Source organism: Oncorhynchus nerka, linkage group LG13 (assembly GCF_034236695.1).
Source record: "Oncorhynchus nerka isolate Pitt River linkage group LG13, Oner_Uvic_2.0, whole genome shotgun sequence".
NCBI lineage: Eukaryota > Metazoa > Chordata > Actinopteri > Salmoniformes > Salmonidae > Oncorhynchus > Oncorhynchus nerka.
In genome coordinates, this window is record NC_088408.1 from 20,363,190 (window position 1) to 20,375,612 (window position 12,423).

Here is a 12,423-nt window from a genome sequence, read left to right on the forward strand (position 1 = left end):
GTCAACAATTTCATGTCCACAGAATAAACTTTTGGTCTTCAGTTGCGAAAAGGAGAGAGAGAGAGACGAAAGAGAGAGAGGAGAGAGTGAAAAAAAGAGCGAGAGAGAGCAAAAAAGAGAGAGAGCAAAAAAGAGAGCGAAAGAGAGAGAGAGAGCGAAAGAGAGAGAGAGAGCCAAAGAGAGAGCGAAAGAGAGAGAGCCAAAGAGAGAGAGAGCGAAAAAGAGAGAGCGAAAAAGAGAGAGAAGAGAGAGCGAAAAAAGAGAGAGAGCGAAAGAGAAAGAGAGAGCGAAAGAGAAGAGAGAGCCAAAGAGAGAGAGAGCAAAAAAGAGAGCGAAAGAGAGAGCAAAAGAGAAGAGAGCGAAAAAGAGAGAGAAGAAGAGAGCGAAAAAGAGAGAGAGAAGAGAGCGAAAAAGAGAGAGAAGAGAGCGAAAAAGAGAGAGAGAAGAGAGCAAAAAAGAGAGAGAAGAGAGCGAAAAAGAGAGAGAAGAGAGCAAAAAAGAGAGAGCGAAAGAGAGAGCGCGAAAGAGCGAAAGAGAGAGCGAAAGGCTTTTATTGATAATTACATGAAGTTGATGCAAAGAGTCAATATTTGCATTGCTGACTCTTCTTTTTCAAGACCTCTGCAATCCGCCCTGGCATGCTGTCAATTAACTTCTGGGCCACATTTTACATTTACATTTAAGTCATTTAGCAGACGCTCTTATCCAGAGCGACTTACAAATTGGTGCTTTCACCTTATGACATCCAGTGGAACAGCCACTTTACAATAGTGCATCTAGGTCTTTTAAGGGGAGGGAGGGGGGGTGAGAAGGATTACTTTATCCTATCCTAGGTATTCCTTAAAGAGGTGGGGTTTCAGGTGTCTCCGGAAGGTGGTGATTGACTCCGCTGTCCTGGCGTCGTGAGGGAGTTTGTTCCACCATTGGGGGGCCAGAGCAGCGAACAGTTTTGACTGGGCTGAGCGGGAACTGTACTTCCTCAGTGGTAGGGAGGCGAGCAGGCCAGAGCTGGATGAACGCAGTGCCCTTGTTTGGGTGTAGGGCCTGATCAGAGCCTGGAGGTACTGAGGTGCCGTTCCCCTCACAGCTCCGTAGGCAAGCACCATGGTCTTGTAGCGGATGCGAGCTTCAACTGGAAGCCAGTGGAGAGAGCGGAGGAGCGGGGTGACGTGAGAGAACTTGGGAAGGTTGAACACCAGACGGGCTGCGGCGTTCTGGATGAGTTGTAGGGGTTTAATGGCACAGGCAGGGAGCCCAGCCAACAGCGAGTTGCAGTAATCCAGACGGGAGATGACAAGTGCCTGGATTAGGACCTGCGCCGCTTCCTGTGTGAGGCAGGGTCGTACTCTGCGGATGTTGTAGAGCATGAACCTACAGGAACGGGCCACCGCCTTGATGTTATTTGAGAACGACAGGGTGTTGTCCAGGATCACGCCAAGGTTCTTAGCGCTCTGGGACGAGGACACAATGGAGTTGTCAACCGTGATGGCGAGATCATGGAACGGGCAGTCCTTCCCCGGGAGGAAGAGCAGCTCCGTCTTGCCGAGGTTCAGCTTGAGGTGATGATCCGTCATCCACACTGATATGTCTGCCAGACATGCAGAGATGCGATTCGCCACCTGGTCGTCAGAAGGGGGAAAGGAGAAGATTAATTGTGTGTCGTCTGCATAGCAATGATAGGAGAGACCATGTGAGGTTATGACAGAGCCAAGTGACTTGGTGTATAGCGAGAATAGGAGAGGGCCTAGAACAGAGCCCTGGGGGACACCAGTGGTGAGAGCACGTGGTGAGGAGACGAATTCTCGCCACGCCACCTGGTAGGAGCGACCTGTCAGGTAGGACGCAATCCAAGCGTGGGCCGCGCCGGAGATGCCCAACTCGGAGAGGGTGGAGAGGAGGATCTGATGGTTCACAGTATCGAAGGCAGCCGATAGGTCTAGAAGGATGAGAGCAGAGGAGAGAGAGTTAGCTTTAGCAGTGCGGAGCGCCTCCGTGATACAGAGAAGAGCAGTCTCAGTTGAATGACTAGTCTTGAAACCTGACTGATTTGGATCAAGAAGGTCATTCTGAGAGAGATAGCGGGAGAGCTGGCCAAGGACGGCACGTTCAAGAGTTTTGGAGAGAAAAGAAAGAAGGGATACTGGTCTGTAGTTGTTGACATCGGAGGGATCGAGTGTAGGTTTTTTCAGAAGGGGTGCAACTCTCGCTCTCTTGAAGACGGGAGGGACGTAGCCAGCGGTCAGGGATGAGTTGATGAGCGAGGTGAGGTAAGGGAGAAGGTCACCGGAGATGGTCTGGAGAAGAGAGGAGGGGATAGGGTCAAGCGGGCAGGTTGTTGGGCGGCCGGCCGTCACAAGACGCGAGATGTCATCTGGAGAGAGAGGGGAGAAAGAGGTCAGAGCACAGGGTAGGGCAGTGTGAGCAGAACCAGTGGTGTCGTTTGACTTAGCAAACGAGGATCGGATGTCGTCGACCTTCTTTTCAAAATGGTTGACGAAGTCATCTGCAGAGAGGGAGGAGGGGGGGGGAGGGGGAGGAGGATTCAAGAGGGAGGAGAAGGTGGCAAAGAGCTTCCTGGGGTTAGAGGCAGATGCTTGGAATTTAGAGTGGTAGAAAGTGGCTTTAGCAGCAGAGACAGAGGAGGAAAATGTAGAGAGGAGGGAGTGAAAGGATGCCAGGTCCGCAGGGAGGCGAGTTTTCCTCCATTTCCGCTCGGCTGCCCGGAGCCCTGTTCTGTGAGCTCGCAATGAGTCGTCGAGCCACGGAGCGGGAGGGGAGGACCGAGCCGGCCTGGAGGATAGGGGACATAGAGAGTCAAAGGATCCTGACTGATGGCAGCCCATTCTTGCATAATCAATGCTTGGAGTTTGTCAGAATTTGTGGGGTTTTGTTTGTCCACCCGCCTCTTGAGGATTGACCACAAGTTGTCAATGGGATTAAGGTCTGGGGAGTTTCCTGGCCATGGACCCAAAATATTGATGTTTTGTCCCCGAGCCACTTAGTTATCACTTTTGCCTTATGGCAATGTGCTCCATCATGCTGGAAAAGGCATTGTTCGTCACCAAACTGTTCCTGGATGGTTGGGAGTTGCTCTCAGAGGATGTGTTGGTGCCATTCTTTTTTCATGGCTGTGTTCTTAGGCAAAATTGTGAGTGAGCCCACTCCCTTGGCTGAGAAGCAACCCCACACATGAATGGTCTCAGGATGCTTTACTGTTGGCATGACACAGGACTGATGGTAGCGCTCACCTTGTCTTCTTCAGATAAGCTTTTTTTCAGGATGTCCCAAACAATCTGAAAGGGGATTCATCCGAGAAAAATACTTTACCCCAGTCCTCAGCAGTCCAATCCCTGTACCTTTTGCAGAATATAAGTCTGTCCCTGATGTTTTTCCTGGAGAGAAGTGGCTTCTTTGCTGCCCTTCTTGACACCAGGCCATCCTCCAAAAGTCTTCGCCTCACTGTGCGTGCAAATGCACTCACACCTGCCTGCTGCCATTCCTGAGCAAGCTCTGTACTGCTGGTGCCCCGATCCCCAGCTGAATCAACTTTAGGAGACGGTCCTGGCGCTTGCTGGACTTTCTTGGGTACCCTGAAGCCTTCTTCACAACAATTGAACCGCTCTCCTTGAAGTTCTTGATGATCCGATAAATGGTTGATTTAGGTGCAATTTTACTGGCAGCAATATCCTTGCATGTGAAGCCCTTTTTGTGTGAAGCAATGATGACTGCACGTGTTTCCATGCAGGTAACCATGATTGAACGAGGAAGAACAATGTTTCCAAGCACCACCCTCCATTTGAAGCTTCCAGTCTGTTATTCGAACTCAATCAGCATGACAGAGTGATCTCCAGCCTTGTCCTCGTCAACACTCACACCTGTGTTAACGAGAGAATCACTGACATGATGTCAGCTGGTCCTTTTGTGGCAGGGTTGAAACGCAGTGAAAATGTTTTTGGGGGGATTCAGTTCATTTGCATGGCAAAGAGGGACTTTGCAATTAATTGCAATTAATCTGATCACTCTTCATAACATTCTGGAGTATATGCAAATGGCCATCATACAAACTGAGGCAGCAGACTTTGTGAAAATTAATATTTGTGTCATTCTCAAAACTTTTCACCACAACTGTGGTGGATTTACACTTATGGAGATGAGAAACGGAGTCGGCCTTCACTCTGCAGTCATCCCAGATAGATCTTATATACAGTGATCAGGCAAGCTTTAAACAATTGCTTTAGGCGGGGGTAAGGGAATGGAAATCAATGCCGCCTCAGAGAAGCCACCAAGCTAGCTAGAGGAAACTGTCAATAGAGAGCTGCATCCTAAGCACTTCAAATGTAAATGTTTCTGCTACAGCACCAACACCAGGAATTTATAATTCATCTCAATGTTGTCTGGGATTCCTCCAGATATTAAACCATGAATTTAAATAATTACTTTGATAATATGTATAGTACCAGTCAAAAGATTGGACACACCTAATCATTCAAGGAATGTCTTTATTTTTTTATATTTTCTACACTGCATGTAGAATAATAGTGAAGACATCAAAACTATGAAATAACCCATATGGAATCATGTAGTAACCAAAAACCTGTAAAACAAATCAAAACATATTTTAAATTTGTGATTCTTCCAAGTAGCCACCCTTGATGACAGCTTGGCACACTCTTGGCATTCTCTCAACCGGGTTCATGAGATAGTCACCTGGAATGCATTTCAATTAACAGGTGTGCCTTGTTAAAAGTTCATTTGTGGAATTTCTTTCCTTTTTAATGTGTTTGAGCCAATCAGTTGTGTTGTGACAGGTTAGGGGGGTATACAGAAGATCACACTATTTGGTAAAGGAACATGTTCATATTATGGCAAGAACAGATCAAATAAGCAACAGTGATACGACAGTCCATCATTACTTTAAGACATGAAGGTCAGTCAATACGGAAAATATCAAGAACTTTGAAAGTTTCCTCAAGTGCAGTCGCAAAAACCATCAAGCGCTATGATGAAATTGGCTCTCATGAGGACAACCACAGGAAAGGAAGTTACCTCTGCTGCAGAGAATGAGTTCATTAGTTACCAACTTCAGAAATTGCCGTCCAAATAAATGCTTCACAGAGTTCAAGTAACAGACACATCTCAACATCAACTGTTCAGAGGAGACTGCGTGCATCAGGCCTTCATGGTCAAATTGCTGCAAAGAAACCACTACTAAAAGACACCAACAAGAAGAAGAGACTTGCTTGGGCCAAGAAACAAAAGCAATGGACATTAGACCGGTGGAAATCTGTCCTTTGGTCTGATGGATTTTGAGATTTTGGGTTTCAACCACCGTGTCTTAGTGAGACGCAGAGCAGGTGAACGGATGATCTCCGCATGTGTGGTTCTATGGAGGAGGAGGTATGATGGTGCTCTGTGATTTAAAAAAAAAATCAATGCACACTTAACCAGCATGGCTACCACATCATTCTGCAGCGATACACCATCCCATCTGGTTTACACTATCATTTGTTTTTCAACAGGACAATGACCCAACACACCTCCAGGCTGTGTAAGGGCTATTTGACCAAGATGAAGAGTGATGTAGACCTGGCCTCCACAATCACTCGACCTCAACCCAATTGAGATGGTTTGGGATGAGTTGGACCGCAGAGTGAAGGAAAAGCAGCCAACAAGGGCTCAGCATATGTGGGAACTCCTTCAAGACTGTTGGAAAATCATTCCAGGTGAAGCTGGTTGAGAGAATGCCAAGATTGTGCAAAGCTCCTTGCTTGCACATTCTTTTTCAGTTCTGCCCACAAATTTTCTATGGGATTGAGGTCAGGGCTTTGTGATGGCCACTCCAATTCCTTTACTTTGTTGTCCTTAAGCCATTTTGCCACAACTTTGGAAGTATGCTTGGGGTCATTGTCCATTTGGAAGACCCATTTGCGACCAACCTTCAACTTCCTGACTGATGTCCTGAGATGTTGTTTCAATGTCTGTATCCACATAATTTTCCTATCTCATGATGCCATCTATTTTGTGAAGTGCACCAGTCCCTCCAGCAGCAAAGCATCCCCAGACCATGATGCTGCCACCCCCATACTTCACAGTTGGGGTATTGTTCTTCAGCTTGCAAGCCTCCCCCTTTTCCTCCAAACATAACGATGGTCATTATGGCCAAACAGTTCTATTTTTGTTTCATCAGACAAGAGGACATTTCTCCCAAAAGTACAATCTTTGTCCCCACGTGCAGTTGCAAATCGTAGTCTGGCTTTTTATGGCGGTTTTGGAGCAGTCGCTTCTTCCGGCCTTTCAGGTTATGTAGATATAGGACTCATTTAACTGTGGATATAAATACTTTTGTACCTATTTCCTACAGCATCTGATTTTATTTTCCCATGATGTCAAGCAAAGAAGCACTGAGTTTGAAGGTAAGGCCTTGAAATACATCCACAGGTACACCTCCAGTTGACTCAAATTATGTCAATTAGCCTATCAGAAGCTTCTAAAGCCATGATATCATTTTCTGGAATTTTCCAAGCTGTTCAAAGGCACAGTCAATTTAGTGCATGTAAACTTCTGACTCACTGGAATTATGATACAGTGAATTAAGTGAAATAATCTGTCTGTAAACAATTGTTGGAAAAATTACTTGTCATGCACAAAGTAGATGTCCTAACCGACTTGCCAAAACTATAGTTTGTTAACAAGACATTTGTGGAGTAGTTGAAAAACGAGTTTTAATGACTTCAACCTAAAAGTACTTCCGACTTCAACTATCTATTTATATATAAATAAAAATCATTGTCTTGGATATATAAAGAGACATGTGACAAAGAAGCCCAAACCCAACAAACCGTTTATTTGGAAGAGTCAGATAAAACAGGCAATATGAAGAAATATTCCATGAAGATTATTTTCAAAAGGCTTTCTTTTTCTTAAATTCAGAGGATGCAAAAAAGAGAATAGTAACGATATAGGCCTAACAATTATAATAAGGTCACTGTAATCGAGGGTAGCTCTTGCAGAGTTCATGGTCCCTAATGTCCCCCCAACCGCCGTTCTTCACGTGGGGCGCCACCCCCCCTGCCCCGTTAGCCGGAAGTCTCTTAGTAATCAGCAGGTTCTTGGGGAACAGCTGATTGCTGCTGCTCTGTAGAATGGTATCTATCTTGGTCTTTTGGCTGGACGGCATGCACACAGACTTCTTGTGGTGCATCCCGCAGTCCCCGGCATGGAAGACGCGGGGTGCCTCGCTCACCATGACCTTCCAGTAGGAGGGCAGGCAGGTTACGGTCAGGTGCTGCAGGGACCAGTCCCAGTTGTAGTCGTCATAGGTGCAGAAGGCGTCGGTGCATTGAATGAGTTTCTGGTAGGTCTCCCTGCTCAGAGCCATGCCCATGTTGTGCTCGGTGGACTTCCAGGCTTTCACCTCCACCTTGTTGGCTTTACTGGGGTAGCTGATGTGGCCGTAGCTCCCCAGAGATAGGATGTCACAGTCAGGGCAATTCTCCCTCTTCAGGATCGACATCAGCTTGAGGAAGTGGAGGAAGTCAGGGGAGAGGAAGTGGTCCTCCTCGATGAGAAGCACCAGACCCCGGTGGTCCTTCAGGGCCCGGACCCTGTCCCACACAAAGTGCAGCTTCCACCACCAGTGGTGCTTGGTCTGGGAGAACTTGGCCTCGCGGTAGTGGCCAAACGAGTCGGGGTACTCTGCGTTGATGCAGCCCAGCTTTAAGGCGTCTATCTTGGAAATGTCTCTGGGGCAGTCCCTGGGGTCGTGGCCCGGGAACTCCTGGGGGTACAGTTGGATGCTGAAGGGAAAGAAGATCTGGAGAACCTGGCAGAAGTCCACTGAGGCCACCACCTGGTTGATCTCGGGGGACCAGAAGTCGTGGCTGAAGATGAGCAGGATGCTCTCCACGCCCCTGGCCTTTCTGAGACTCTCCACCAGCAGCCTCAGGTAGTCAGGTCTGTTGTGCACCTGGACCACCACCACCAGATCGTCCTTCTTCCTCGCTGCCCTGAACTGCTCCTCATGTCTCACTGTCTGGTCAAAGTTGAGCTGGAACACAATGCCACGGTAGACCTGGGTGGTGTTGTCCACCTCTGGTTTTACCACCTCCTCTTCCTCCAGGTGCTTTTCAGGCTGGTTCTTCGGGTGTGTCTCGTTGACAGGTGCGATGGGTGGTAGGTTAGGTATCCGGCTGACTGCAGGTGTGGCCTGCGGCTGTGGCTGCACCTGGCTACTGCTGCTTCTCCTAGCCCCCTCAGCCTCTTTCAGGACCACCACCCCACTGCTCCTCTTCTGCTTCCCACTGGTCCAGAAGGCTAGGCCACACACCACCACCACCAGCGTCAGTATCACCACCTGGAGATAAAATACAAATCATATCATGTGCCCAGTTTTGGACTCAATCCTGCCTGCTATTGCAGTAATTTTACTAATGTTGTCATTGGCATTGTAATTGATATTATCTTTTTTGAAATACAGATACGATACAGTAAGATTATGTAACAGAGTTCATATGAGTTTACAGGAGTTAATAGGTTATTCAATCATTCAATTGATCCAGTGGGTCCGGCTTCTTCAACTGAACTAAATATGTCACAATATATGACATTTTATTGTATATGACTGTTCTCAAATACATTTGATTTGTTTGTGCCATTTAAAACATGCCCAGTACAGAAACATGCAGCACATACACATGACTTGGGACTCGTCGTGTATTGTACCTTCCTCTTGTAGACTCGGAATCTCATGACAGGCAGTCACCCCCCTTGGGAAGGGAGAGGAGTTGATTGTAGAGAAACTGAAAAAAGGCAGGTTTGCAATTTCTAATGGCACTGCTGTGCTTGGAGGAGGCAGGCAGGAAGGGAGGCAGGCAGGGAGTCTTGATAGAAAACAGTTTAAAATTCTGTTGGTTGCTAACACTTGTTGCTAGCACACATTTTCAGAATGTAGACATGCGTCTTTGTGGAATATAAGTGATGCCATGTGAGATTCCCATAAGGCATGTTGGTCTCAGAGGCTGCAGTGTAGAGTTGTGCATGGAACCTGGAAAACAAAATGAGAAATAAGAGACATTTTTTCCATTTCTTATTGTCTTTACTAAACATGGCTAATTTATTAAATGCAACCCACCTACATACCATAAATAATAAAACAATGGCTGATATCGGGGTCTATATACAATTTTCCAGTAAAATAAAACATAACTTATTTTTTAATAAGAGCGGATACGGTGCTTTGAATTTTTCCACATTTTGTTACGTTACAGCCTTATTCTAAAATGTATTAAATAGTTTTTTCCTCCCTCAATCTGTAAACACCCCATAATGACAAAGCAAAAACAGGTTAGACATTTCTGCAAATGTATAAAAAAAAAGTACAAATGGAATTATCACATTTACAGTATTCAGACCCTTTACTCAGTACTTTGTTGAAGCACCATAGGCAGAAATTACAGCCTCGAGTCTTCTTGGGTATGACGCTGCATGCTTGGGCACACCTGTATTTGGGGAGTTTCTCCCATTCTTCTCTGCAGATCCTCTCAAGCTCTGTCAGGTTGGATGGGGAGCGTCACCACACCACTATTTTCAGGTCTCTCCAGAGATGTTCGATTGGGTTCAAGTCCAGGCTCTGGCTGGGCCACTCAAGGACATTCAGAGACTTGTCCCGAAGCCACTACTGCATTGTCTAGGCTGTGTGCTTAGGGTCAATGTCCTGTTGGAAGGTGAACCTTCACCACAGTCAGAGCGCTCTGGAGCACGTTTTCATCAAGGATCTTTCTGTACATTGCCGTGTTCCATTTTTCCATCGATCCTGACTAGCGGCAAAAAACATCCTCACAGCATGACGCTGCCACCACGTTCCACCATAGGGATGGTGCCAGGTTTCCTCCAGACGTGACAGTTGGAATTCTGGCCAAAGAGTTCAATCTTGGTTTCATCAGACAAGAGAATCTTGTTTCTCATGGTCTGAGAGTCTTTAGGTGCCTTTTGGCAAACTCCAAGCAGGGTGTCATGTGCCTTTTACTGAGAAGTGGTTTCCGTCTGGCCAGTACCACAAAGGTCTGATTGGTGGAGTGCTGCAGAGATGGTTGTCCTTCTGGAAGGCTCTCCCATCTCCACAGAGGAACTCCGCAGCCCTTTCAAAGTGACCAGCGCGTTCTTGGTCACCTCCCTGACCAAGGCCCTTCTCCCCCGATTGTTGAGTTTGGCCGGGCTGCCAGCTCTAGGAAGAGTCTTGATTGTTCCAAACTTCCATTTAAGAATGATGGAGGCAACGGTGTTCTTTGGGACCTTCAATCCTGCAGGAATTTTTTGGTACCCTTCCCCAGATCTGTGCCTCGACACAATCCTGTCTCTGTGCTCTACGGACAATTAATTTGACCCCATGGCTTGGTTTTTGCTCTGACATGCACTGTCAACTGTGGGACCTTGTATAGACAGGATTGTGCCCTTCCAAATCATGCCCAATCAATCGAATTTACCACAGGTGGACTCCAATCAAGTTGGAGAAACATCTCAAGATTGATCAATGGAAACCGGATGCACCGGAGCTCAATTTCAAGTATCATAGCAAAGGGTCTAAATACTTATGTAAATAAGGTAATTATGTTTGTTTTTTTCATATATATATATATATATGCTAATATTTCAAAAAACCTGTTTTTGCTTTGACATTATAGGGTATTGTGTGTAGATTGATGAGGAAAATGTTTTATTTAATTTATTTTAAAATAAGGCTGCAATGTAACAAAATGTGGAAAAGGGGAAGGGGTCTGAATACTTTCTGAATGCACTGTAAGTGACAACCCATGTAACAAATGCACCACTGCCAATGCCCCATACATTGACAATAACGTTCCCGATAACCAGTAGACTAAATGTCAAACTGTAAGAGACATGATCATCATGTAGGCCTAATACTTTGTGAAGATAAAGTATCTGCAGCCAGTCATCACGATTTAGATTCTTCATTTAGACACACCAGCCCTCCTATACCAGCCTGTGCTCCACTTTAACAGTCTATGATTAGTTCCCTGTTCTCTTCTCGTCTTTGCAGCGTTTCTTGCTTGAACTAGCTCATCTGTGTCTACTGCCCAGAGGCACTATCACAATCAATACCACATATCAAGACATCCACAAAATGGAAAGCTAAATAACCTTTGCACTGGATCAGACTCCCTTGCCTAAAACACAACAATGATGTTCAAATAGATTGTAGACATCAGCCTACGGTGTCCTTATGTCCTTAACAGTGTACATTATACGCCTGTGCTAACTTTCACTACATGACACGATACACGCACAGTTAACAAGATGTAGAGCTAAGCTAGCCACCGCCTATCATTTCAATCTAGACCGTTTTCTATGTTTCTGAACAGTAATGTAATAAACATTTCGGTATAACATGTACTCCTTCCCATGTCACATGTTGGTCAAGAAGGAAATGGGGATTCTTTAGCCAAATCTAGTTCATGTAAGTGAAGGTAGCTTCCTCCTCCCTACACCATCAATCGTCTTGTTAGCGCCTGGAGCGGTGGACACCGACATCAAACCACCAACCCCATTTCGCTCGAGATTCGTGCCGTGTAGGTGTAACGTTACATCATTCACAAATAGTTAGCTAGCTATATTTAGACGCTTAAACGTTGTGTACCGGGTGATGTTATGGTAGCTAATAGCTAGCTAGCAAGCTACATTTGTCTCGTAGAAGTTAGCTGGAGCGAGCGTATTATATTTAAAAGCAAGCACTTCGTAGTCGCGCCTCAGTCATTGGCCAAAACAGACTGTCGCAACCACTCTCACAGTGCGAAGAAAATGCGTTTGTATAGTTACCTAAAATATTAGTCGTGCTGTGCAGCTTTCTCTGCCGAAATTAACAGTGCGGTGAATCGAGGTATTCATTCTCCTCCATTCCTTCTCTCCTGCTCCCAATTTCGGGGCAAAATAACACATTAGCCAGCCAGCTAGCTAGCTAGCTAGCTTACGTTGGCAAGAAGTACCAAATACGGAACCACTGCCTAGCTTTGACTCCCACAATGCATTACTCCATAGGGTCTCTCAAGACATAAAACATTAATTGATATATTAGGCTAGTGTGCTACAATGTTGCATTCAACTGAACTATTGAATTGTAGCTTATAACAATGTAACAATATGGAGATTTTACATGTAGTCGGTATACTATTTATTTAGAATTAGTAGTTTGTTTGTAGATAAACAAAGGCTTCTTCTGATCTGTTTTCTTACAAAAAAAATGATATAGGCCACTATGATAATAATCTAAACCAGTTCGATATTATTGTCAGTATATTACATTATTCTTGATTATATTCTATACAAAAGAGAGGCAAAACGAGTATCACTACTAGCCTAACTTCAGGCCATTATTGTTAAATATTCAAGAAACCATGAAAAATAAATGAT

At 45.6% G+C, this 12,423-nt stretch overlaps 1 protein-coding gene across 2 annotated transcripts; it reads right to left on the minus strand.

Moving 5' to 3' along the window:
* Nucleotides 1–6,823: 6,823 nt before the first annotated feature.
* LOC115119249 (alpha-1,6-mannosyl-glycoprotein 2-beta-N-acetylglucosaminyltransferase-like) lies at nt 6,824–12,023 on the minus strand. 2 transcript variants are annotated; one of them, XM_029648009.2, is made up of 3 exons: nt 11,833–12,023; nt 8,722–9,043; nt 6,824–8,353 (listed from the first exon to the last, which is right to left on the minus strand). In XM_029648009.2, exons 2-3 carry the CDS (start codon nt 8,746–8,748, stop codon nt 6,983–6,985), a joined length of 1,398 nt encoding a protein of 465 aa, XP_029503869.1. In that variant the 5' UTR covers nt 8,749–9,043; nt 11,833–12,023; the 3' UTR covers nt 6,824–6,982. The 2 variants fall into 2 exon arrangements, with proteins under 2 accessions (XP_029503869.1, XP_029503867.1); XM_029648007.2 differs by having other exon boundaries at nt 8,692–9,043.
* Between the last annotated feature and the right edge of the window lie 400 nt (nt 12,024–12,423).